Source organism: Oculina patagonica, chromosome 1 (genome assembly GCF_052425735.1).
Source record: "Oculina patagonica isolate OP01 chromosome 1, crgOcupat, whole genome shotgun sequence".
Classification (NCBI taxonomy): Eukaryota; Metazoa; Cnidaria; class Anthozoa; order Scleractinia; family Oculinidae; genus Oculina; species Oculina patagonica.
The window spans coordinates 37330679-37357714 of record NC_135758.1 but is presented as its reverse complement, the minus strand read 5'-3'; the positions used below and the strand labels follow the sequence as shown (position 1 = coordinate 37357714).

At 38.6% G+C, this 27036-nt stretch overlaps 3 protein-coding genes across 3 annotated transcripts in view; 1 reads left to right on the top strand and 2 right to left on the bottom strand.

Moving 5' to 3' along the window:
• The window catches only part of LOC144667220 (spectrin alpha chain, non-erythrocytic 1-like), a 31063-nt gene extending 13431 nt beyond the window's left edge, over window positions 1-17632 (bottom strand). The window contains exons 1-33 of the mRNA XM_078528627.1: window positions 17314-17632; window positions 16275-16400; window positions 16034-16174; window positions 15458-15646; window positions 15225-15316; window positions 14815-14959; window positions 14567-14683; window positions 14087-14151; window positions 13573-13681; window positions 12655-12756; window positions 12108-12245; window positions 11508-11618; window positions 10398-10631; window positions 9779-9983; window positions 9386-9428; window positions 9097-9166; window positions 8779-8847; window positions 8150-8266; window positions 7328-7507; window positions 6904-6973; window positions 6688-6755; window positions 5811-5960; window positions 5594-5686; window positions 5068-5199; window positions 4732-4883; window positions 4177-4291; window positions 3351-3434; window positions 2906-3010; window positions 1718-1809; window positions 836-980; window positions 396-512; window positions 219-283; window positions 40-139 (exon numbers count right to left, since the gene is read on the bottom strand). Of these exons, the coding sequence (XP_078384753.1) occupies window positions 40-139; window positions 219-283; window positions 396-512; window positions 836-980; window positions 1718-1809; window positions 2906-3010; window positions 3351-3434; window positions 4177-4291; window positions 4732-4883; window positions 5068-5199; window positions 5594-5686; window positions 5811-5960; window positions 6688-6755; window positions 6904-6973; window positions 7328-7507; window positions 8150-8266; window positions 8779-8847; window positions 9097-9166; window positions 9386-9428; window positions 9779-9983; window positions 10398-10631; window positions 11508-11618; window positions 12108-12245; window positions 12655-12756; window positions 13573-13681; window positions 14087-14151; window positions 14567-14683; window positions 14815-14959; window positions 15225-15316; window positions 15458-15646; window positions 16034-16174; window positions 16275-16400; window positions 17314-17559 (3987 nt within the window). The 5' untranslated portion in view covers window positions 17560-17632. The remainder of the gene's footprint in view (window positions 1-39; window positions 140-218; window positions 284-395; window positions 513-835; window positions 981-1717; window positions 1810-2905; window positions 3011-3350; window positions 3435-4176; window positions 4292-4731; window positions 4884-5067; window positions 5200-5593; window positions 5687-5810; window positions 5961-6687; window positions 6756-6903; window positions 6974-7327; window positions 7508-8149; window positions 8267-8778; window positions 8848-9096; window positions 9167-9385; window positions 9429-9778; window positions 9984-10397; window positions 10632-11507; window positions 11619-12107; window positions 12246-12654; window positions 12757-13572; window positions 13682-14086; window positions 14152-14566; window positions 14684-14814; window positions 14960-15224; window positions 15317-15457; window positions 15647-16033; window positions 16175-16274; window positions 16401-17313) is intronic.
• Window positions 17633-17930: 298 nt separating this feature from the next.
• The window catches only part of LOC144667298 (ATP-dependent RNA helicase A protein-like), a 32185-nt gene continuing 23079 nt past the window's right edge, over window positions 17931-27036 (top strand). Inside the window, exons 1-3 of the mRNA XM_078528692.1 lie at window positions 17931-18046; window positions 24786-24929; window positions 25487-25664. Of these exons, the coding sequence (XP_078384818.1) occupies window positions 17939-18046; window positions 24786-24929; window positions 25487-25664 (430 nt within the window). The 5' untranslated portion in view covers window positions 17931-17938. The remainder of the gene's footprint in view (window positions 18047-24785; window positions 24930-25486; window positions 25665-27036) is intronic.
• LOC144628364 (uncharacterized) lies at window positions 19673-20401 on the bottom strand. The gene has a single exon (XM_078486466.1). The coding sequence runs from the start codon at window positions 20399-20401 to the stop codon at window positions 19673-19675; it is 729 nt and encodes a 242-aa protein (XP_078342592.1).

The window sequence follows — 27036 nt, the reverse complement described above, 5'->3', positions numbered from 1 at the left end:
TGAAAGCAGTTAGATATTCTTTAGGGGGTTTGTGTTTACCTGATGCCTGTCCAAAAGAGCCTCAGCACTAGCCACATCCTTGGCAAGCTCATCCGATGTTACGAGTGCCATGATACCATTGATCCAGGAAGTAAGATCTCTGAAATGATACAAAACAAGTCAAAGTCAGAAAGATATAAACTTTACAAGTTGATTTTAAGAGAGCAAAGGACACTTACCTGAATTCATTTAGGAAGTGGAAGTAGTCGTATGAGTCTCTCAGTTTGCCCTTTCTTGCTGCAGCCTGAAAGGGAAACAGTACAACTGAAATATCTGACAACAAAAAATGTGTATTTATTTTTGTCATGGAAAAGAAAATAATTATTGTAAAAATAAATAAAAATCAATTTAAATACCTGTTCCCGGAGATTTGCCCAAGCCTCCTCCAACTCATGTCTCTTCCATTCAATGTCTTGGGCTGCATTTGGATGACTTGAGGTCAGCTTGGCAGCTTCCACATTCAGTTCACGGACCTGAGAGACAAAATCCAAATATTGTTTATTTGCCTACTTTTCAGTTAGGCCTTAGTGTCATATAAAGACACTGTTTGACTGATCAAATTCTGCAAACATCTGACTAGCACTGAAATGTGCTCAGACTAGGGTCATGTAACGACTTTCTCTAACAGAACTGACAGTTATCACAGCAAAACAAAGGTGAGGACGGTCGTTTGTTTTGATTGTTAAGAAAAATGATTTCCAGTTCTAATAGTGTCAGGAAATTTCAAGAATCTGCCAAACTGCAATGAAAGAGCATATTAAAGAGCTTACAACGGGATATACTCTAGTTAACATACCTTCTCTTCCAGGGCAGCCAAGTCCCTCTCCAACACCTCATGCTTTCTCTGCAGGGCCTGGACACTAGCCAAGTCTCTGCCATAATCTGAAGTAGATAGAGCAGTGTCCTTCTCTGAGATCCATGCCTTGGTGTCATCAGCATCCCTGAAATATAGACAAAAATTTAAAATAAGTGGATGATACTGAGAATGTAACAAAAATAACCTCCAATCTATTCAACAGTGTTGTAGTACATGTATAGGCCTTTCTCGTTTTGCTTTTACTGCACCTTTCAATAAAGTGAACTCTGAAGTTACCAAACTAATGATCATAAATATTATTGTCAGTTGAGTTGTGAACTTCAGAGTTCATATAATAATTGCATTTTTTTTGCTGCTGTCAATGATAATCCACTGTATGGAAAAAGATGGCAGCTGTTCATTTTACCACTATACCTTACGAACCTAACACACCAATAGGGCACAAAGACAGGCACATTTCTGCGAAATTCGTCCCAGTACTAACAACATTGTTCATGCTGGGTTTGAAGTTTTAAGAGCTTTTATAAGCGTTTATAGCATTTTTGTGCGCATGAAATTTTAGGTTAATGTACCAGTCACCATTTTTTTTGGTATGGTGGATTATGGTGACAGCTAATGGATCTTAAAAACACGCAAAAAAAATTGGATAAAAATCTGCCAATCACAACCCACAGATGGACAATTCAAGCTGGTTTAAATAAATTTCTGTTTCCTGAGAGATACACTGATTGATAGCAGAAAATAATACAACCACTGATTGGGCTGAGTTCGAGTGTTATGAAAAGGCACAGTGAGCTTAACAAATAACACCTGTATGGACACTAGAAAAAGAGAAGGAGAACTAAAACCTCTCAACATTACCTGTGGAATTTTTGAATATCCTGAGCATTGTCAAGGTTCTCTTTCCTCTGCTCAGACATGGTCACAAGATTGGTCCATTTTTGCTTCAGCCTCTGTTGAAGAAATGAGAAAGTCAACAATCGCAATCCGGAAACATAGTCTGCAGTCTAGGACTAGCAACAGGGGTTTTGCCAGTAGATGATCCTAAACATGCCACTGGAGGAATGAATAATTTTTTAGAAGTCCCAACTTTGACGGATCACTTACAGAAAATATTGTAGTGGTCTGAGTGAATGTACGTACATTGTGTACCTGTAGTTAAAATAATATACATTGTTATGATATTAAAGCTCTTAAGCATTATTTTGAACTTCTCAGTGTGAGTACAAATAAAAGTTACTCAAGAATGAAAGTCATTGTGCTTCAAAAACTGAAAATGTGTGTTAGTTGATTTTTTAAAAAATTAATAGGTAGAAATGAATCAGACAGATTTTTAGGCGATGACGTCAGTCAAGCCTTATGCCAGAGGCAGGGGCGGAACCACTTTCTGGTTGCGTCGACCGATCAGACTCAATAGACGATGAGTTAAAAAAATCGCTGCAAAAAACGAAGAAAAACTCCTGGAATGTTAGAAAAGATGATAAAAGTAAAAGAAGAGAAAATTATGTATTTGCGTGTTTTATTCGTGGAAGACATGATACAGGAAGCTTGACTGCGGGCCGCGAGGATGTAGTAAGAGTACACTACAAGATAACGCAACTTTTTGTTGAAATCATTCAACGCTGAAGTTGTCGCTACTTTTATTTAGTATACGTTAATTTTCCTGAAAATAAGTTAGACCCCCTTGCGAAACGTCATCGCCTCTGCATGCACTGCATGTCGTTTATTATGTTGTGGCAGGGAATTATCATGTTTAGAAGAAAAGTGGTAATGTCATCATTTGTCAGCTAGCTGGTTATTGTGTTTCTTTTCTTTTTTTTTGTTTTAAAATGTTGTATACTAGTAAGTATTTTTTCTCAAATTCATTTTCTGTCAAGTGCTACTGAACTTATGGAAAATGGTGCTATAAAAAATTTATTATTAGCAAAATTATTATTATTGCTGTTGTTGCTTTTATTATTATTATTGTAATCATCATCATCATCGTCATCGTCATTTTTATCATCATCACATAATTATTATTATTATTATTATTAAAATTTTCCTCACCTCAATCATCTCACGGATCATCTCATATTCTGAGTAGTGCTCTACTTTTAGTTTCTCAGCAAGTAAAGTAAGCTCTCTGATGCGCACTTCTTTTGAAATCATATCCTGGGCAAAAATGAAATATAAACTTGAGCAAAATTATCTACCTGGTGTAAGATAACAACAAGAGAGAAAAGTGCAAAAGCTAGGTATCAATGGTGTTTAGTCAATCATTTATAATGTCAACATTCAAATCCTAACAGTATGCAGTACATGTATGTTTGTCACATACAATCCATGTAGTTTAATGGCCTAGTTTTGACGGGTTTCCTATAGCTCAGTGGTAGTGTCCCAAGTACTAATCAGAATGACGTCATAGGTTTGTCTTTTGTTGGGAACACTCAGACTTTTTTTGAGTATGCCTGTGTTATTTACTAAAAAAAATCATCTTTTATTTCTAATGTACCTTCTCGAAGTCATCAAACTTCTTTCTTTGTGCTTCCACATGCTCGTAATCCTTCCCAATCTCCTCAGAGGTGACAATGGCTTCCTGAAAACAAGAAAACACAATCCAAAATTAATAATCAAGTCATACAGAGTCACACAAGCAAAGACTTGAGGTGGTAGGATGGGTTTCACAGTCTCAGATCAATAAGGAATAAAAATTAATTACACCCACTTTCAGTGTTACGTGCATAGCTATCATTCTACATTTATCTTTCGACATTGTCTTTTGACATGCTGTTTGAAATGAGTCAATCAAAACTGTTGGTTTCATGCAAATGAGCCCACAAGTTCAGAAGGTCATGCTAGTGGGCTGTGATTGGCAGATTTTGATCTGTCTTGTTTGTTTAGCATGTCGAAAGATGGATGTTGATAAAAAGCCTCTATGCACGGAACACTGAAAGCGGGTGTAAATCAATAATAACTTTCCAAAAAAAATGTAAAATGTAATTTTTTTACCCACGTAACACAGAAGAGCTTAGAGCTCATTAAGACGTGTATGTGCATCAAAGATCGAATTGGAATTTGGAGTGTTGGTTTTTGTGGAGGGAGGAAAACAAGAGAACCAGGAGAAAAAACCTCTGAGCAAGGACGAGAACCAACAACAAACTCAACCCACATATGACACCGGACTGGAATCGAGCCCGGGCCACATTGGTGGGAGGCGAGCGCTCTCACCACTGCACCACCCCTGTTGCTCAAAACAAGGTCATGTAATTAGTAATTAGTACTTTTTTTCCCAAGATTTTCTTGATAACAATTAGAAACGATCTGCAGTCTGGCCTGACCTTGTCATTGATCCAGGATTCCAATTCGTGAGCATCGCGCAAAAGACTGTATCGTTGAATGGAGTCTTCCAGTTTCCTCTTGCGTTCTTCACCTTTGTCCATCAGATCTTGATATCTGTTAGAAAAGTGGTTTGCACTTTAGTACCATCACAAAACCACTGATGACACTAAAGAAGCATCTTAAAAAGAACACTTAACACACATGCTGGATATATAGGAGGTAAAGGAAGAGTGAAGATAAAAATAATGTCTGCTATTTGGCTACTTGGCTGAAACAGTTGGTGCTGAACTGCAGTTTCTGTACAATGAAGTGCCTGGAAATATTGTTATTTCTCCTGGATGGCAGGTTACCCCCAGTTCATTTGCTTTTTTTCATCATTAGGGTTGAGGGTAAGGGAACAGTGACATTAATTAAAAGTGTCTTGCTGAAGAACACAACATCACAACTGGCCAGAGCTTAAACCTTTTGACAACCCGATCTCAAACATTAGGCCACTGCACATTTCACAAGAACTGCTAAGCTCCAAAGAGGTGATAAAATACAAATTCGCTCACTTGTCATCCAAAGCCTGCTGCCTTTGTGCAACAGAGTCCACTTCAGGAGCCTGCGAGAGCAGCTCCTGGGAGGCTTTGTGGGAATCAATCCTTTTGACATATGCCGCTGGAACAAAACCTTGCCTGTCATTTGTCTCCACTTTCCACCAGTCCTGCAATTAACAGATTTTTTAATGATTGTAAGGAAGGTGTCAGTGAAAACCATCTGAGTACCATAAAAAAAAAATTAAAACCAAAGTAGCCAAGCTGCATTTCAAGAAGGTTTAAAACACAATAAAGAACTAACTAAGGTTTAAAAGCTCTGTTACTAGCGGTTGACAAAATGAATTGCCTCACCTTGTTGCTAGAATTCAGTAAGGTCAAAATGTCGCCTTTCTGCATGGAGACCTCCCTGGCTGTCTTTTCCTGATAGTCGTACAGTGCCAGTACACACTCCTTATCTGAGATGTCAGTAACATGAGCTGAAGGCTGTAAAAGAGAATACTTCATAAACATTTCTGACCAGCAATTAACAGTTTCTTTTTTCAAAGAAATGCAAACTACAGCAACTGCACATTTCAAGTCAGCGAACTTAATGCTGTACGAACTTCAGTCGAACTCCCTCTATAACAGACACCTTAGGGACCACCATTTTGGTGTCCGTAATACAGGAAGTCGGCTGTTACGAGAGTTATTTCAATAATTCTTATTTGCCAGAACTTTAACTCATGTCCAGGGTGTCCGTAATACCGAGGTGTCCACAAGGCAAAAGGGATGACTGTTTTATAAATTGAAAAGGGATACTGGTTGATAAAAGAAACTTGAATTAAATTTTAGAAAGAAAGAGAGACAGACAGGAACAGTTTTAACTGTTTTGGCCTACCTTACAGTGTTGACTCTGCTCTCTCAACCCATCAATAACAGTTCCATAAGCTCTCAAGTCTGACATGATGGCATCATGTTTGGTCAGCAATGCCTAAAAGTATGTAAAATGTTTTCAGTACTCGAGAATGTACATACAGATGTAATCTTTGTGTTCGGCAAACAAAAATAAATACAAGGGTTAATAATTGTTAGACTGTCATTCAATTCAAGCTTACCTGTGCGCTGTCTTCATCTTTGCCATAGTCGTCACTGGTGACAAATGGTTCTTTTTCCTTCAACCAGGATTCAGCTTCAGCGACATCAGCCAGATACTGATGAGCTTGGAGGGAGTCATCCAGATGATCCTTACGTACAGCTGCTTTGTCCTAAAAGTTCAATGAGGAAAATAATAAGGTCGTGTTTACTGGTAGAGTAAAGACTTCTGTAAGTTGGGATAAGAAAAATTGTCCAACTGGGAGAGATGTTTGCTTATGGGAAGTTAAAACTGTTAGCGTCTGTATGTGGCTGGGACCAAGAAGAAGTGTCTGCTTATGAGAAGTGCCTTCTACCAGAGTTGTCCATTGGAGGGGGTTTGAATGAATTAACCATTGTTGGTTGATTTGGGCATTCAATAATAATCTAACATTGAACAGCACAATTTAAATTTAATTTTTGCTGGCATCATACCAAAACTCTTGGCAATGTTTACAACGATGGAGACTACCCTTAGGCCTCATTTTTTCTGAACAGGATTTTGTCCAATGACAACTGGCAGTTTAAATTTTTAACTTTGTTTTAATTTTTTTCAAACCATTCAGATTTATATTTTTCATTGTCTCATTTTCATTATCATAATCTGAAACAAATCAAACTGGTTTGAAAAATTTTAAACCAAAGATAAATTTAAATGCCACAGCATACCCAAAGAAATAAAATAGCTTCCTATACCACACAGAAATTACTTCCTGAGTACCTCATGCACTGGCACATGTGCACAGTATCCCTTTCAGCGCTATGGCATGGTGACCAAGGACAGATTTTAATACTGAAAAGAGTTTTTACAAGATCTATTATATTGTCATCATTGACTTTCTGAGGTTTATATGCTCCTACCTTGAATTCAAGCCATTTCTGGTCAAGATCATCAATCTTCTCTTTGATCTCATCAGCAGCGAAATGCCCTAAAACAAAACACAGTGCATACAATTAGCACCACTGTTTCCATGACTTGTATCTGTATGGTTTTATGGTTTACATACAAAGCAATAATTTTACACATAAACAGGAGACAGTTGACCATTACACTGGTCAATTGTTTCACTGACTTACCATTATCAATCATTTGCACACCATTGTCACAAACAGCTCTTATGCGTGGTTCATGACCAGCAATTTCAGTCTGCAAAATAAAACAATTGCAATGGACAAACACACCAAGAAATACTCGTAAAAATCACTGTAACATGCAGGTGAAGCTAAAAAAAATTAAAAAAATACTACAACAAGTGGTTTAATGTGCAGAGAAAGCTTTTCACGCTAACAGCACTGAGGTTTTATATCTTACACGTCAGTGGAGGATCTAGGGGAGGGGCTCAGGAACCCGGGTCCCCACCTTATTTTTAAACCAAATAGAGGCCCGCATGGCCAAGAAAAAAAAAAATTTTGAGAGCGGGCCCTCCTCTAATTGCAGGGTCTTGATGATTGGGCTTTCCCACTTATCTGAAGGTCTGGATCTGCTACTGCACGTACTAACCATTAATGCCTGGTGTTTCTTTGACAGATTCTGGGCTCCTGTCAAATCACGGCCAGTGTTAGTGGATGAAGCAATAGGTTCCTTCTCCCTGATCCATGCTTCTTCATCTTCAACATCATGAAGGAATCGCTTAAGTCTTTCTGCATCCTGAAGCTTAGCTTTCCGAGCCATAAGAGGAGCCTGAAATTTAAAGCAAAAATTTAGCTTACCCAAAAAAGATACAATGTAAAACCACGGTAAAGATGATGTAGGTTGCATCCATTTCAACGGAAAGATGACACCAATTTAATGACTTAAAACACTTTCAATTCATAAAAAGTAATCCTAATCAAGAAATACAAATTGTTTTAAGAGTGTTCTTTTCGAATTGAAACAGATTAATTAACCTAGGTTGAAAACGGATTTAACCTGAAAACAAATTTAACCCACAACAAATATTATAACTGCTGAGAGATGGACAAGCGGCTCTTATGCATTTATAGTGCAGTTTTCAATTGATTGTAGTAAAACCAAAACCAAAGTAATTACTCTGGCCAATCACAAAAGACACAGACCAACCAGTCAGCCAATCAAAACTTGAAGCAAATACACATAGCTGTCACGAAGTGCGGGAAAACGTGCGTGAGTGAGTCATGATTGGTTTTGGTTTTACTTCTGAGTGGCGCGAGATTTTCAAACCAATCACAAAGCGTAGTAATGCAAAACCAAAGCAAACACAAATTAGTTTCGACACTCAAGTGAAAACCGCTCTAACAAAAGTAATTGCTAAGAGGGTAATAACATTTGTGCGATGATCAGTGATTCCTGTAGGATCACCATTACCTGTATTTGCTGGTATCTGGCATTAAGAGTATCCTTCTTACTCTGGATAGCAGGAGCGTCAAAGTGATCAAATGCAGCAAACTCTGTTGCTTGGGCATTAACAACTTCAATCTTCTCCTGATGTGACAAATAACAAATAAAGTATTCTGAGTAAGCAGTGGATAAATATTATGACTCAGTTTTGAAACATACTGAGCGAGACACCAACTGTCTAATACTAGAACTAGTATACAGTTGTGGTAAGTATTTTCAGCTAACTCACTGCAATCACAACAAGGGAAGGTGGGAATAATGACCCTTATTAATCTGTTCTGTTGACTCTTACCTCTCCGTCACAATGGGAGGAGAAGAGATGGAGTTTACAGCAAATTGTGAAAGCAACATCCAATAAAACAAGCTGCAATGCTTATTGTCAAAGGACTTTGTGCCAAAGTTGAGGCCTCCATGGATGAACTGAATGGCAGCTGTATGGTGACCAGATTTGCCACTACCAATCTTTACTTCTGTAGCCAGAACTTTTTCTGGCTTCTTTCTTTGCAATTTCTTTAATTGCAAATTCACTGCGCAGATTAATTCTTTACTTTAAAGTTAGTTCAATTATAAATTTAAAAAAACTCTTATCCACTTACTGCACGAGCAATGACATCAGCTTCAATCATGGCATGCTTCTTTTGGAGGTTCTGCACACTTGTCAGATCCTATAATAAAACAGTAGCAATTAAAGGTTAACAACGAAAAAGTAATAAAAAGATTGTACACCTGAAATAAACCCCAGACACAGAAGGCAAGGAATCAGCTTTTAATCTTTTTGTTTTATCAGTCTCATCCATGTCCTCTCTATACTGAGTTCCGGACATAAAGTGCTGTCTTGGTCAGAGGCTGATAAATTTGTTAGAACAACAGCAAACATTTCAGTAAGTCGTTTTTCCTCATGGATGATAACCTACCTTCCCAACATCCTCAAGAGCAAGGAGGTTTTCAACTTCAGTGAACCACAATTCAACATCCTCAGCACCTCTGCAAAAGAAAAATTAAAAAAAAAAATCAATTTGTTGTATTTGCGTTTTACTCTTAACTTCAGTAGCATGACTCTCATCTGTTTACTACAACAGTTACTGCATACTCAATCACAGGAAGAGAACATGTTTATGGATTTGCTTTTTGTAAGAATGAAGTTTTATTGTTGGATATGCTAATAAAGGCAGGCAAAGGATCTTGTTTTATTCCTGTACTCACCGGTTGAACTGCTGTTGCTGTGCTGCATCCTTTAATTTCTTTCCTGAAAAATATGACAATAGATTCCTTAAAATGAGCAGTTTAATTCAGTGGAAATGGCTTCATCTTGTTGCTTCATGTGATTGTCTAAAGATTTCTAGACGAGAAGTCACAGATTTGATGAACATTATAGTCTGTACAAGTGCAAACATTTTGTTGCAGAAGAGTGAGGAGAATTGGATGAAGTCTAAAAAAACTAAGGGGGGGGGGGGGTGAGGCGAGAAACCCTATAAGCAAGTTTGATCTTCTCTAATATTTATCCTCTACTTTTAAGCCCTATCCCGACTTTTTTCACTTTGTTTCACGCATAATGTCTTGACTTAACTCAAGATATCTTTATTGTAATCATCTTACCTTTATCGTTTGATCTCTCAAACAGATAAGCCCACAATTTATGCAGCTCATCAAGCCTTTCTCTGATCTGTTCTGAAGCATAATGCTCATCTCCAATCAGCTGTTCTCCAGTGTTGTCTACTGCTTCAAGACGACTCTGATTGGCATTCAGCTCAGCTTCAAAAGCTTGGTGTTTCTGGATTTTTCCTTGCAGGTTAGTAGGATCCTAGAAGCAGAAGACATTGTATCTTTGTTACAAAAAGTGACTTATTTTTTGGGACATCTAATGTCAATGATATTAAATAATGATGGAAACTTCTGGGTTTCACGAAGTTACCCTTTTTGGATTGAAGACCAGGATCACAATCGTCCACAGATTTTGAATTCCCCTTCATGGGAGAATTTAGTGTTAGGATTTTCTGAGGTCCCTTATTTCTAGCAACTTGCCTGGTTGAAAGTATAGGGGAGAATAGAGATTCTGTATTGATTACCAGGACTTAAACAAGGTTAAGGACTTAAACTACATGTACTGCAGATGTGAGCTAACTGACCACTGCAGACTTGTACTGACAACTGATTTTCTTATAGGGGTGTGAACCAGCTACACATTTTAGTGTATCCCACAAACACTTTTTCTCACCTTGTAAGATTCATCACAGGCAATTTTCAGCTTTTCATTGATCCAGCTTTTAACTTCATCAGCATCTCTCTCAAACTGCTGCAGTTTACGTGATTCTTCAAGTTTGGATCTGCGTGCCTTAGACAACTCCTCAATGTTCTGACGTCTTTCAACTATTCTATCTCTCCTCTCACGAACTTCATCTGAGGCATAGTGATTACTGTCAATGAGGCGGTTTGCATACTCATCGATGCTCTAAAAAGAAAAACAACGAGATACATGTTAGACATGTTTGTTTGTGATGGTTTGTGGAAAACATATACAGAATAATGTATCATTAGTTTACACAACAGGATAATTTGAAAAAATGCAAACTAATTGGGCCCCTACATAAGGTATTAAATGGTACCAATTGAACTCCTTGCAGTACGTTCGAGTCAAAGACATGGGTATGTTGTCAAGTTAAACTCATCAACAATAGATGAGCTTGGGCGTTGGTGCCCGGAGGTTGGTGGAGCCCGGCGATGCACAGCAGGGAAGGAGGTATCCATGGTAACCCTGAAGCGGCCACCACCCACCTAGGCACCGTCACACTGAAGGACTCAGTGGAATACTTACCAACCTTCCACGAGGCTCTAAGACCTACCCGAGGGAGGGTGGGCCGGGCAAAAATAGCGAAGCTTGCGAGCAAGTGCTAGCGAAATGAGCTTGCGAATGATGGCGAGCAACACGCTGCGTGAAAGGTCATGAAGAGCCCCTGCGAAGGCCCTGGGGCCACCCCGAGCTCTAAGCGGCCAGCGGTAACGGCCCACTGCGTATATGCGTCACAGAGTGCCCCAGCGAACCGCCAAGGTTGCAGGCGGGCTTCGTGCATCTTAAGGTTGCTGGAGAGCATTGCTTCGAGGTTAACTTAGCCTAAATTACATTTAGCCACATCTAAATTACATTTAGCCACATTTTACATCATTTTGTTTTTGTTCAGAAATATTTCATACCAGTTTGCTTCCTATTTTTTTTGCCTCATATGCATACAACGTAAATCATAACCACAATAGCAATTAAAAATCAAACTTAGTTTATGCAATTTCAAGCTTCTGTAGATAGAGCAAGGAACAAGAACCCTTTACTTACATTAATTTTCTCTGCTTGGGCAGCGAAAGACTTGTCAAAGTCTTCATGCTTTCGGATCAATGCCTCCACTCCATCAAGGGAATCTCCCAGGTTATCATCAGCAAGGAATGCCTGTGTAGTAATGGTAGATCTTTTTAGGACACGTAAAGGAATATGTTCAAGTAATGAATTTACTAAAGATCACAGATTGTTGTATGAAAACCCATGCTGTCGTTCAGAGCATGCTGTCTTCAATATAAGAAAGATTCTTTGTTCTGTTACACATTTTTGTTGTTGGTATGTTAAGATAATTAGTCTGCAGACACAACTAAGCTTACACAAAGTATTTTTTTTAAGTTAGCTATAAGTGCTAAGCAAAACAGTTTATATAGACTTCTTTAGAGCCAGATTACTCCGACAACGCTGACTAGCAGACTAATTGACAAGAAAAAGAACTAAGGTGGGTTATAACAGCCTTTTACCTGTTGAAGTCATCATAGGTGCAACAACAACAACAACAACAACAACGACAACTTCTTTCGTAAACAGTTGGATTAACCTAGGAACAAGGTGTATCAGTCTGTGCATTTGACAAAATCATGCTTAGAAACACATTCATACCTCCTGTTTGGTCATGGTAGCATCGGCATGCTCACAGTCTCGATTAAACAGCTGTAGTTCCATGCACTGTTCAAACTGGACACGTCTCCTCTCCCACAGCTCAAGAAGTTCCATCTTTTCTGTCTCCAAGCTTGCAAGCTAAAAGAAATCAGTGAACCAAGTCAAAACATTTTTACTTTGTAAAAAACACACCGTTTTCAATTTAAAATCCACTGAAAAAGGCAAATTTACAGGTCTGGACAATCTAAGAGTCATTTTGGTTAGCCTAAATAGCACTGGGGCCAGCCTACAGTTAGCTTACATGTGGGTAGCTTGGGGTTAGCCTTAAATTGGGATTGAGGATTTCTGGTTGAGTCAGTGAGTCATGTGAGCCATTCAAATAGGCCTAAATTACATATTGGTTAGCCTGAATAGAACTCTGATCAACCTACAATTAGTTTAGGTAGCTTGTGGTAAGCATTTTATTGGGAGTTGTTTTTTTTTGGCTCGGATGGCTCGCACTGTGTCCTAACTCAAATTTACAACCCAAACAACTAGCCCAAATTACCTTTTCTTTGATCTCATCACTAGCATAATGATTGGAATTGACAAGTTCTTCTCCATCGTCAGCAAACTTCTTGAATCCATCCTCTGAAGCATCAATGTAACCCTAAAGACAGAAAAAAAGCATATAACATGAACTGTAGTACAGCGTTACACTGGTGTCATGCAAAGCAAGGACCAAATTTTGCTAGTCAAAGATTCCTGAGAGAATACAATGTTGTAAGTACCTTATTACATGAAATTTTCGCGACACGTTAATTTCGCGATTCCAAAAAAATCGCGAAATTAAAGTGACACGAACAATAAGTGTCGCGAAAATTAAGTGAATCACATGTCAATAATCAATAAGCTAAGTTTAGTTTCACAGAAGAAAGGAATTTTCAATTTAAAGGGAAGTTGTCGTCGATCGGACTCAAGAACAGTAACTCACGTACAAGCATGACCTACTTGTAGATGTTGTGGTTTAATTTTATAGTTGGTTTAAAATTTTTCAAACCAGTTTGATTTTTATTTTTCATTGTCTCATATTCATTATCATAATCTGAAACAAAGGGAAATAAAAATCAAACTGGTTTAAAAAATTTTAAACCAAAGATAAAATTAAACCACAACATAAACAAGCAAAAAAAGTCGAAAAAAAATGAACCACTGACAAAAATTAAACCACAACATAGACATTGTGAAAACTGCTCTGTTGTTGCTATTGTCGAGATTTAGTCTGCCCTTGCGTTTTTGTTAATTTTTACGTTATTGTTCCCTTGATGAAGTCATTATATTTAATTCAAGGGCATGTTAAATAATACTGCCAAGAAAATGTAAATTGTGTCATACTCAACAATGCGAAATTAAAGTGATTCAAAATACAAAATTTTGGCAAAATCACGAAATTTAAGTGTCGCGAAAATTTCATGTAATAAGGTACCTTGTGCTCTTGGTGTCTCTCCAGAAGACTTTCTGCACTTGCGACATCTTTTGCCAGTTCATCACTCTGGATCAAGACTTTCATTTCATTTATGAATGAGATGTGGTCCCTAATGATACAAACAGGAAAAGAGTCAACACGGCATATAGCTAAAGATGAGAAAATGAGCTATGATTTTAATAACAAGATGGCAAATGCAAAGATTTTATTTTGGCTAGTCAAGTACTGGCAGGGCTGCAAATAACAGTAGGTCATCAGACATTGATTATATTGGCCGACCAAGTGTGGTCGGACATGATGTCCGGACAATTTTTTGATTGTAAATCATTTTATGGCAATGATGAATAAAAATCTGTCCAAACACAATTTTGTTTTGTCCAACAGTCTAATATGGTGTCTTAGCAGGACATATGTCCTTTCAAATGAAAAAATTACTTGCAGCCCTGTAATTGGGAGGGAAGACTGTAATGGGCCAAAATAAAGACAGTGTATAAAGGATTGTTTCTTGTTTTACCTGTAATCACTTATGAATCTTTGAAGCCTGTAAGAGTCCTCAAGCCTTGTCTTTCTTACTCCAGACTGAAAGGAATCAAAAATAAAATTCAGATTAACTACATGATTCATTGTCTTCAGCTAAGAAAACAACCTCAGATTCCACCAAAATTAACATAAACCAACAGAAAATAAAGAAGCAATCACATGTCGAGTCAAATTTACTCAGAAAATATAATTTCTGAGTCCCCAATTGGAATGGAACCAATCTCATTCCCAGAGACTGCATTCCCCTTGACCAGTGGTCAGAAAACTCAAGACTAGCCCGGAGGTCCCTTTTCCTGGTGCAGACCCGAAGGATCGTGGCCTTTGGGGATGACATTGGAGTTAAACAATTCACCATTATTAATCAAGGGTACTACCAATTTAAACGAATCAGTGACTTGCTTCACATTGTTTTGTAGTGGGCACTTTTCAGGCAAACACATTTGATCTACCACACCTTATCTTTGAGGTTTCCCCACGCTGTGACAATCTCATCTTGCTTGGCAGCAATTTCATCAGCACTGTCAGGATGGGCCTCTTGAAGCTGGTTTGACTCCTGGCCAAGGGCTGTAACCTGTGAAGTTCAGAGAGCAAAGGTGAGTTTTGGCAAATACCATGCAATAAACTGCTCTGTGTACACACTGTGTAATACATTAATGTCTTGCTACTATATATGATTGGGTTTTGATAAAAATGAATCTCCACCTTATCTTCCACAGCAGCCAAATCTCTCTCTAAGGCTTCATGTTTTCTCAGCAAGGCATTAACACTGGCAAGATCTTTTCCATAGTCATCTGAAGACAGTACTTTGTCTTTCTCATTGATCCAGTTCTTGGTTTCATCAGCATCACTGTCAAAAAAATTAAAATTAGAAATGTTCATTTCCCTTTTTTAGCGAAGATGATTAATTTCGGTCTCATTAGCGATGATGATGACCAGGATTAGAATCTGGACTGCTTGATCCAGATTCCATTGCACTAACCATTGGGCCAACACAATTTTCACATGCATATAATTACTGAATAGCAACATTTATCTGTACACATGAGCTCATTTCAATCTAGTATGTCATTATTTCTCTAGTAAAGCTTCAGTATCAGCACAGAACTCCTTACCGATAGAAGCTGTGTATCTGCTGTGCTCCTGCAAGCCTCTTCTGACGTTTTAGTGCCAGCATCTTCAGTCGTTCCCATGCTTCATTGACTTCCTGTAAATAGATAACAGTTTCATAAATTTCACATAAATTTGTCAAGACACATGTTGGACTGCAAAAAAAATTACGCTGATGGATGTTGTACACTGGAACGCTATGTGACTTGTAATGAAAAAGATTCAACTGATTCCTCACCGCCTGCTTTGTGCTGATCAGTTCAATGTCAGGATGACCTTCATCACCAAGTTGATGAGCGAGATCGTTGATGTACGTCACTCTGGACTCGTTTGCCTGGATATCCTTCAAGAAGTCTTCAAATTTTTTCTGCAGAACCTCAACATGTTCCAGGTCCCTTCCAACCTCTTCTGAAGTGGCGATTGCTTCCTGAAAGGTAACAGACACAATTTACATACTTAATTTTCTATTCTTCTAATCTAAGCTATTTGTAATGGAAATGGATGGGATACAACACTTTCTAAACAGGTCTTCAGTGCTGGAACAGTTTGCAAATTTCCAAATTTTCCCATTTTCTTGAGTTCAGTTTGCAGGTCTAAACATCTGTGAAACACTCAGTCATGTAATGCCACAACGCCCATAGTCAGTACTGTAAGAAACACACGCTCTTTATCAAGTTGCAAAGACAAATAATTTGTGCATCTTGTAAATGTGCGCCTAATTATTGAAAACAAAACATTGAAATAACAAACATTTGACACTTTCTTGGGTGTGTAGAACCAATATTTTTTGGAATTATTGCAAATCGGCCCTTACCTTCTCCAAAATCCATGACATGACTTCTTCTGTTTCCCGCAGGAAATGAACTCTTTTCTGGGTGAAAAGAAGCATGCGCCCTTTCTCTGCTGACTTGGAAAGCAGCAGCTCCCACAGCTTGATGAGTGAGTCAAGACGCTCCTGTTGGATGATGGAAAATTCATGGTATTGCAGTCAATACGCAAGGTTCCAAAGAATAACAGAACAAAAACAAAATGGGAGCATAAAACTTACAACTCACCCTGATAAGATCAGAGGCATAATGTGACTCATTGATCATGCCTTCTCCATTCTCTTGAAGTTCAACAATGGCATTGCTGTGAGCTGAGATCTCTGCTTCAAAAGCTTGATGTTTCTGAAGTTTTCCCTGAAAAAATAAAGAAATTGCATCAAGATTTACTTTTTTATACACTTTTTTTCTGTAGTTTGGAGGTTGCTATTTCTATTTCTATGCAAGATTGAAATTAAGTGAATCAAATAAGTTGTTCCATGATATGGAATGCTGCATATATAAAGGCAAGCTCCCCACCACCCACCATCACGCGTGACTCTCAGGATGAAATTAACATCTTATGTTCCTTTCACAACATCAGACTAATAACTTTGCCTTTCAAATGACATTTAAATAATTAAGACATCACAACTTAACAGTGATGGCATGACTGGAGACAAGAAAAATTCCTTCTGCTCTGTGAACAAATTATGTTAATTATGTTCTTCTTGCCAATGACCAAAGTGGTAGCGTGAAATTGAATTAACATACAAGCACCTTATTAGCGCGCAAAATTTTTTGCCGCTACAGCTTGCACTATTCCAAAACCAGCCCACAGAACAACGCTTTCCTGACAAATTTTGCCCCGATATGCGTTTAGCACACACTCTCGTTTGATGCATCTTGATTCTGCACTGAAACAGCTGAAGGAAACTTTGATTCTTCGAATCAATTTATGCGCACCGTGTATTGTGCTGTCTGGTCACGCACGCAAGTTGATTTCGATTGAATTGGTTTTACAACAAGCTAAGCTTCTTTGATATATTTCTATTTTCCTTCAAAAGAAATACTCAGAGATTAAATCTTTGTCCAATAATATAAAAAAGGTAATAGATGAAATACAGAGCTACCGTAAATTCCACGTAACTGCAATATAATTTAACCAGAGATTAATTTTGTATTCGGGTTTGCTCGGGGCGTTGTCGAAGGAGAAGCAATCTTCTCTTTAGACGTGAATTCAACACTATTTATCTGATTGCAGTTTTCATTAAATACTACAAAAAGTTACCTGAAGGTTAGTTGGATCCTTGTAGCATTCATCACAGGCGATCTGTAGCTTCTCGTTGATCCACGCTTCGACTTCGTCCGCATCACGCTTGAATTGATGGTAGCGTTTCGCATCTTCTAAACGCTGGCGCCGGAGACGAGTTGCTTCTTTGAACTCTGCATACCGCCGTAAAACTTGTTCACGCCGATTTTGGATATCTTCAACAGTTTCTAGAATGGCTATTTGACGAGCTTCTACCTCAGCCATTTTAGAAATTTTCACTCCAAACACAACGCGGCGAATACCAAAGAATGAAGGAATCGCCTTGGAATCGCCCCAGTGAAGAGCGCTGTGATCACGTGATACAAATATGACAAAGGAATACCTAGCGGTAGGGGGAGGGTATGATTGTAAAAGAACTCTCTAGAAAGCATCCCGTAAAAAGATGTTAGCACCAAAAATGTCTCCTGTGTCTAGAACACAATTATTTTTTAAATATCTTATAGGCAATAAAAGTTGGGATATGTTTAACTAAAAGAAATATATTACCCTGTGTTATTGGCTACAATTTCTCTTCCCTACCCCTGTTATGAAAAATTTTGCACCAGACAGCCTCGATCTCGAGTGTTCGCGTGGTCCCGGCAAAATGGCGGCTTCCCAGTTCAAAAACTTCTTGTATGCTTTTTGTGGAAAACGTAAAGTGAGACCCATTTATACAGAAAGACCGGCTACGCAGGGAACGTTTAAGTTTCAGGTAAAGTTATTATTCATAGCAACTTCCAGTTTAAGATAACCCGAACCTTTTTTTATCTGCAATGAAAGCGGAAGTTGTTTGGAAAAGTGATGCTTTTGCCATTGAAATTTATATCGCTGTGTCTATATGTCCGGCAGCCGGACAGGTTTTCCAAAATACTCCGTGTCCGGCAGTCGAGAATATTTTCAAATTTCAATGAATACCATCATGTACGTGTTTACATACCTTAAAACTTCACGATTTCCACCGCAGTGCGAGGTTTTGTGTTTATAATCGGCGCCCTCTGTGTATAAATCGAAGCCCGTGACTTAGAAGCTTGCCGCCAGCTTCCGGACACGCATTTCAAAATACTCCGTGTCCGGCAGTCGAGTATTTTTGGTTTTCTACTCGATAGATTCGAACAACATCATGCTAGGCAATGCTAAACAATGCTTTTCTCGCATTTCTTGCTATGAAATTTACGATCGCCGCCGAAGTACGCCGAGTTTGTTTTGTTGCAAATATGCTTGCCGCTAGCTTCCGGACACGAATTTCAAAATACTCCGTGTCCGGCAGTCGAGTATTTTTGGTTTTCTACTCGATAGATTCGAACAACATCATGCTAGGCAATGCTAAACAATGCTTTTCTCGCATTTCTTGCTATGAAATTTACGATCGCCGCCGAATTACGCCGAGTTTGTTGTTTTGTTGCAAATATGTTTGCCGCCAGCTTCCGGACACGAATTTCAAAATACTCCGTGTCCGGCAGTCGAGTATTTTTGGTTTTCTACTCGATAGATTCGAACAACATCATGCTAGGCAATGCTAAACAATGCTTTTCTCGCATTTCTTGCTATGAAATTTACGATCGCCGCCGAATTACGCCGAGTTTGTTGTTTTGTTGCAAATATGTTTGCCGCCAGCTTCCGGACACGAATTTCAAAATACTCCGTGTCCGGCAGTCGATAGATACCGTGTTCTTCTCGAAAGACAAACTCAAAAGACACCATGCCGGGCAGTCAATTTTCCTTTTTTAAATTGTTCAAGTTTTTTCTACTCTGTTTTTGTGTCCCATTCCTTGCTATCGTTAATTACACCATTGAAAGAAAAAATTATTCCACTACTGGCTCATAGGAAATAGGGTCTCGTAAGGGGGGTGGGGGCGGGCGTTGGTCGCTGGTCTGGGGAGGTGTCCATGCACTTTGTCCCGAACAACATTTCGTTGTGTTTCCGTGTTACCTAAAAGTAACCCTTGGATCTTGGTGTTCTCTGTTCCTGTTCCGTTTTCCCAGTTTTACTTTTCTTTTGTTACCTATCCTCCCTTGTTCCCTTGTCCAACTTTTGTAACTATTTTCCAATTTGTTTGTTTGTTCCAATAGGTGTCTAAAGTTTGTGAGCTTGGGAGCCAGCAAAAACGTTACCATAAAAACAACTTTATTAGAATAGAGATACAAGAGCAATTAAAATAGAAATTACAAAAGTAACCATAATTACAGCAACAAGATAAGAATAAGTTTAACAGTCCCTATAAACTCTGCTTATTTTATATTTTTGCGTACACATTTAAAAATGCCAAGACTAGGAGTAGGAGGTAGCAAGGCGTGACAGGCCGCACAATCTCTACCGGTGTGAAACATTTGAGAACCTTTATATTTTTGCTCTAACGAGCATATCCTTTAAAGATTTTCCTTTCTTGAAGGATATGATGGGTGGATCTTTGAAGATTTGTTTGAGTAGTGGTTGTTCCTCTATGATGTGCCATTTTTTCATTAAAATTTGTTTGATGTTTGGCACTGCTGGTTCATATTGTGTGACAAAAGGCAAAATTTCTTTCGTATCTTTTTTGTTTTGTTTAAGTGCTGACTTCCTTTCTGTGAAGTTAATTTCTGATAGGTTTTTATCTATCAGATTTCGTGGGTAGCCCCTTGCGACCAAGCGTGCTCTGAAATTTAAAATGTTCTCTTCAAAAGTGGTTTCTGAAGAATTTGTTCTTAGGAGTCTAAGAGCTTCGCCCTTTATGAATCCTTTTTTCACACTTGGCGGGTGACAAGAGGTGTAGTGGGTGTACTGGAAGGTTTCTGTAGGTTTAAAATGTGTTTTTATGTCAAGGATTGATTGTTCCCTGAATCTTTCGCCTTTGTATATGACTGTATCCAGAAATGTAGTTTTTGTGTTTGAGATTTCAGCTGTGAATTTAATTGTAGGATGATGTGAATTAGCTTGATCAATGAATCTTTCGATCTCTGTTTTGTTGGCGTCCCACAGTGAAAATACATCGTCAATGTACCGTTTCCAAACTGTAGGTTTTTTGACAGTATTGCTTAGGATTTGTGTCTCAATTTTAGCCATGAATATATTGGCAAAGGCGACAGCCATTTTCGTGCCCATCGCAGTGCCGTGTATTTGAAGATAGTTCTTTCCATTAAATTGGAAGGAATTTTCTTTAAGTATGAGACTAAGCATTTCTCTGAGGTAGTATGTGGGTATTGGAGGGCTATTATTGTAAAAGGTGTCGTATGCTTCGCATACTGTTTCGATACCCTCTTCCTGTGGTATATTTGTATACAAGTTGGTTACATCCATCGAAACAAGGAATGTTTCTTTATTTACGCTGGTTTTCTCAAGAAAATTTATGAAATCAGTGGTGTCCTTAAGATACGACTCCTGTGATTTCGATATAGGTTGTAGCAGTGTATCAACAAAAGATGATATTCTTTCTGTGGGCCCATCACAACCGGAGATTATTGGTCTCCCAGTCATGGTTGGCTTGTGAATCTTTGTAAGAGTATAGAATTCTGGTATTCTAGGTGGATTTGGTGTTTGTGATAGCCATTTCTCTGTCATGTTATCAATGTGATTGCCATGGTGTAGGTTTGTAATTAAACGTGACACCTTGCTGTGTGTCTCTTTAACCATGGGGTTGTCAAGAGGCCTGTAATTGTTTTGATCGTTGATTTGGGTTTGACCCTCTTGAATCTTGTGTATTGTGTTCATGACAACGGTGGTATTTCCCTTGTCCGCTTTCTTGAGGTTAATTTCTTTGAATTGTTTTAATTCATTTAATGCTTTGCGTTCATTGCGTGACAAGTTCTGTTTAGGCTTAGTTATTTTTATCTCAGCCAGATCCATTTTCACTTCTTCTAAAAAGCTCTCCAGGGCAACTGATTTTTGAACTGGTGGGTTCCAGTTAGATTTGACATGGAAAGTGTGAACTTCTTTGCGTTTACTGTGAAACATATATTTAAGACGCATTCGTCTTTCAAAATGTCGAAAATCCTGCAGTAATTGCCGCCGGATCTTGTTTGTGTTTGGTTTGTTCACCGGTATAAATTTCAATCCCCTGGAGATAACTCTAGTTTGGAAATAAGTGAGGTTTTTATTTGAGAGGTTTTTGATGTATTTTTCCTCCTTATTTGTTTGATGTGAGGCTGAGTTTGTTGGTTTGTTTCTGCGTTCTTTTCGCTTTTTCGTGTCCCTTTGGGTTTTCGTGTAGGTATTTAACCCTTTATTTTGGTTTTCCTCCCCACCCTTGGTGGTTTTGACACATTTACCAGACATATGTGAGTACTTTTCACAATCTTTATTGTCTGTGTTCAATTCTAACTCCATTTGATCTACTTTAGCTTTGAGTTCCTCAAGCTTTTTAAGTTTGACACTGCGGCTGACCGCCGTTGGCGGAGTAGCTCTGGATTTGTTACATTTTGAACCGCTTTCACTTAAACGGCGAGCCTTAGCTTTGTCTTTGTTAAGCTTAATTTTTTGTTTTTCTAGACGGCGGTAGTGAAACCTTGTTAGAGCGCGGATAAATCCTTGCTCTGCTTTCTCTTTGACTGTCCTAATATCTTTCTTAAAGTCTTCGTCTGCCGGAATATTGGCCCGTGCAGAATATCTTAATGTCTTTGGACAAGTCTTTTTTTCTAAATGTTCGGTTAATTTCCTGATGGAAATTTCCGTCTTTTGTATTTTAGCTTCTGTGGTAGGGAGTGCTTCAGTGGCCTTCCGTTTCTCTGCTTTCTTTGGTGCTTTCTTGTAGCCACTACTGGGTTTGGTGTCCTCTTTTGGAGGTTGGAAGCTGGGGATCTCGTACGTATCTTCCTCTTTGTCGCTTTGTTCTTCTTTTGAACAGCCAGGCTGGTCGTGTAATGTATTAAGCGGACTTTTTCCAAGGATGCTTGGAGAGAGTTCTGAAAGGTACTTGTCCTCCATTGGGCTTTCCATTTAGATCAACGATCTGTTGTGTTGTAAGGTTTCAAGCAAGACCTAGGTTTCGGATCTTACGATCCTCGTCAGTTGCTATTTGTGGAATGGTAGAGGTGTTAGCTCTGTACCGTTCCGTAGTTTTTTGGACAAGTATGAGTTTTTATATCCACCTATGACCGGTAGAAGGATCGAAAATGGTGCGTTCTGATTGGTCCTTGCCAGTCCAATCAGGTTGCTGTAGGTTCGATCCGTTTGGTTTCAAAGCTTGTGTTGTGTTTTGTAAAAGGTTATAATTAAAAAATTCTACGTGTAAAATGGCATCCTGTTGAAATGCACAGGCATATTTCTGTTAAACGCGTTCTTAAGTTGCTTTCTTCCAAAAATGGAAGAAATGTGTATTATAGTTTGCGTGTATTTAGGCGTAGAAGTGTTGTACAGTACAACATTTTGACTGTGTTAATTAAGTGGTTTCACTGGTAGAATAGGGCTCTGTCTGGAAGACATAATCAGTAGGAGGTAGCAAGGCGTGACAGGCCGCACAATCTCTACCGGTGTGAAACATTTGAGAACCTTTATATTTTTGCTCTAACGAGCATATCCTTTAAAGATTTTCCTTTCTTGAAGGATATGATGGGTGGATCTTTGAAGATTTGTTTGAGTAGTGGTTGTTCCTCTATGATGTGCCATTTTTTCATTAAAATTTGTTTGATGTTTGGCACTGCTGGTTCATATTGTGTGACAAAAGGCAAAATTTCTTTCGTATCTTTTTTGTTTTGTTTAAGTGCTGACTTCCTTTCTGTGAAGTTAATTTCTGATAGGTTTTTATCTATCAGATTTCGTGGGTAGCCCCTTGCGACCAAGCGTGCTCTGAAATTTAAAATGTTCTCTTCAAAAGTGGTTTCTGAAGAATTTGTTCTTAGGAGTCTAAGAGCTTCGCCCTTTATGAATCCTTTTTTCACACTTGGCGGGTGACAAGAGGTGTAGTGGGTGTACTGGAAGGTTTCTGTAAACTCGGCGTACTTCGGCGGCGATCGTAAATTTCATAGCAAGAAATGCGAGAAAAGCATTGTTTAGCATTGCCTAGCATGATGTTGTTCGAATCTATCGAGTAGAAAACCAAAAATACTCGACTGCCGGACACGGAGTATTTTGAAATTCGTGTCCGGAAGCTGGCGGCAAGCTTCGATTTATACACAGAGGGCGCCGATTATAAACACAAAACCTCGCACTGCGGTGGAAATCGTGAAGTTTTAAGGTATGTAAACACGTACATGATGGTATTCATTGAAATTTGAAAATATTTTCGACTGCCGGACACGGAGTATTTTGGAAAACCTGTCCGGCTGCCGGACATATAGACACAGCGAATTTATATTCTCACGTGTATGAGCTGAGACAAATTTGTCGAAATGCTTCTCAGAGGTGATTACATTTATGCTTAGGGATCTTTTATATTTCTTTGACGCACGTAACCGATCGGACATGATCAGATGAAAAAATGAAATAGAGTGGTATCAGCTAAGCTTATCTACAGTTGTAGTAAGTTAAGTCTCACATCTGTATAATTATGTGTAGATGCTACAGGTTTGAGATTGGCAAATAATGTAGTCAAAGCTCTGGTAAGCGACCATGTCACTTACCCATGTCTCTTGTAGTAAGAGCTGGTCATTTATGAGAATGGGTACTCCAGGGCTGTGCTCTAAGGGCGCCTGGCCAGGTGCCTCAGGCAACTAACTTTTATCTTTGGATGACTAGATAATCTTATTTCGGCCTCCCTTATTTCTTTCATATAAGCCTTGTGCTGAGCACCCTGGATCTTATAGTTTGGAACCTTTGAGATCCTTGTTATTTTTCTTAGGGCACAGCCTTGTACTCGTAAGCGACCACAAGCTGAAGCAATAGAGGCTGGTTGTTTACCATATAAAAGCTTTCTTACTCCCTCTTAAGAGTCTTTCTTCAGTCAAAAAAATGCATCCAATCACGTTGTCACCAAAGAACTCACCAACATGAGAAGTGGACTATGGCTAAGTGACATCTCCACTTACAATTCCGACGTTTTTTCTTGTTCTTAAAACATGATAAAAGGGTGGAACACGATAGAAGATTGACTGAACCGACCAATTTTGGTGGTGAGGTGTCGAAATTCAGTGATATATGACGTGTACATACTCAAACCTGGAATACCAGAACATGCTGGAATGCTGGAACAGCATTGAAAAAACAAACTCTATTTAACAAGTAATCATAAACAACTAACAACCAATTACCACCAATCTTAGCCCTCAACATAAACTAACCCAGTGAAGCGGTTGCAATGTACACAGAACTCAGGGGTTTCAAAATTAATGTTTTGAAGTAGGTGTACATGCTAGCAACTGGAAGAATAGATGGCTTTTACAAGTTAGTCTTGGGCTGCAAAGCCCCTAATCCTAGGGAATTACTATGACTAGAGTAAACGGCGACATTTAATTAAGAAGCAGGCAGAATTCTGGCAGTCGCCAGCTTGTTTTGAAAACCCTGAGTACTTATTTATTAAACTTTTTTTGTTACATACCCTCAGATCCAGATAGAGGGATTTGATTATGTCGGTCTTGGAAGTGCTACAAACAAGAAAGATGCTGAAACTAATGCAGCCAAGGATTTCTGTGGCTTCTTGATTGGAGCAGGAATTATTCCTCCTGACTCATTCCCAGATGATTTATTTGTGAGTGGTTATTTAAGTGGTTAAGTAATCTCACAAAATGTATAAAGCCATAAGTTTGTTAAGCAATAATATAAAATATGCTTAAAAATAAAAATGCTCAAAATTTCTGAAAGTTGGCTAAGTGTCTGATACAAAGCAGAACACCCACTTACAATCATAGTCAAAAGTAGTTGACACATTGACTTTGCATAATTTGCAGTTTTTATGGCAAATTAGTTAACCACTATTTTTAAATTTCATTACACTCTGCCAAAAATACTCCCCTCCCCTCCATCACAATGGCTAATGCTAAGTCTCTACAACATTGATAGGGGAGGGGGTTGTAAAAGAGGGGGAAAAGGGTGAAGTTAGACCATATTACAATAAAATGGTGCCTAAAATGACAATGTGATGTACCAACACTATTGTCACTTATTGTAGTTTCCCAAACTCTTGTGAAGAATGTTAACATTGGAACTGTACTTGATAAAGTGTTGGGTAAATTGTTTATGGTAATTGCTTGACGTATACTGTATGTCTAACCTGTATGCTTTGTATAACGTATTTGTGTAAAACAGGGAGAAGGACCAACAGCACCAGCAGCAGCCATGCCAGCTCAGCAACAGCAGCAACAGCTTCCGTCATCTGTGGCACCAGCACCTCATGCACAGCTCACGCCAAATCAAAACCAACAGCCAGGACCAGCCCAGGGTAAACCCTTCCCTTCACAACCACAACCTCTCATGATGCAACAAAGTATGTGAATTACCAACACGTTCTTGTAAACGGCATTCACTAAAACCTGAAACAACAAAACGAAACCACCAAATCAAAATGATTTTAGTAATCTCATTTTTTTTAACATTATTGTAAAGCGCCTAGAGCAGGCCTCGATAGGCGCTATATAAATATTTATTTATTATTATTATTATTATTATTATTATTAAAACTGCCATAACAACCAAAACGAAACAAATCACCGAAACAAGCAAAACCCATTAAAATTATTGAGAGCTAACCGTAAACAAGCTAACCTGAAAGTTACAGGGCTCGAGACTAACGGTGGCCAACTAGCCAAAGGCTAGTAGAAATGCTGTTTTGGCTAGTAGATTTTGGGCTTTAACTAGCCAAAATGGCTAGTGAAAGTCATTGTTGTGAAAAGAAACCACAAATTATAAACGACTCTGAGAGAACAGAACTAACAAGTACAAGCTTAGTGTTCTGAAAAGCAAACAAACAGTAATTTTTTTTGGACTTTCCAGTGACGAAGGTGACAAGTGAAAGAAAACTGTTTCTGCTAATTTTAACCAGCCTGGGAAATTGGGCATAATGTACATGTAGGTTGTAATGTTAATCAGTGATTGGGTAAGGATTTTGGATTTTGTTCGATTTCTCATTGGCTTTTGTCTCAGGTGGCTTGGTAAAAAAAATGAAAAACCACGCTTTAAAGTTCTGGCGAGTAGAAAATTGGCTTTGGCTAGTGAAATCATAGCTGTCACTAGCCGCTAGGCTTGTTAGCAAAAAAGTTAGTCTCGAGCCCTGAAGTTATTCAGGCTAACCAGAGTGCTATTTAGGCTAGCCAGAGTGCTATTTAGGCTGGCCAGAGTGCTATTTAGGCTAACCCTTGCACTCTGGTTAGCCTGAATAGCACACTGGTTAGCCTGATTTGTACTCCGGCTAGCCTTAATAACTCTCAGGTTACCCTTTTTATGGTAAGCTCTCAATAATAATGTAATGAGTTTTGCTTGTTTCAGTGGTTTTGTTTCATTTCAGTTGTTTTGGCGGCTTTGTTTTGGTGGTTTTGTTTCGTTGTTTTGGGTTTTAGTACATGCCATTGACCAGATCAAGTTACAATCACTTTTTCCAATTTTAAAGGTGGTTGCCTATGGGAGCTTGGACTGTATTAAGGTGGTAGAATAGAGTTTGGCTCAAAAATGAAACATATCAAAACATTCAAGGATTTGAAAGATAACATAGATTTATTCGCAATCCCAAGAGATAAGCGCTCCATTCTGTTCATGTGCGGAATTATTAAAGCCTAAAGTCGGTCGCTAGGCCGGCACTTTGCGCCGCCATATTGAATTTATTGTGTGACACGCGAGTGACACGCACCAAATGTTGATTTGAG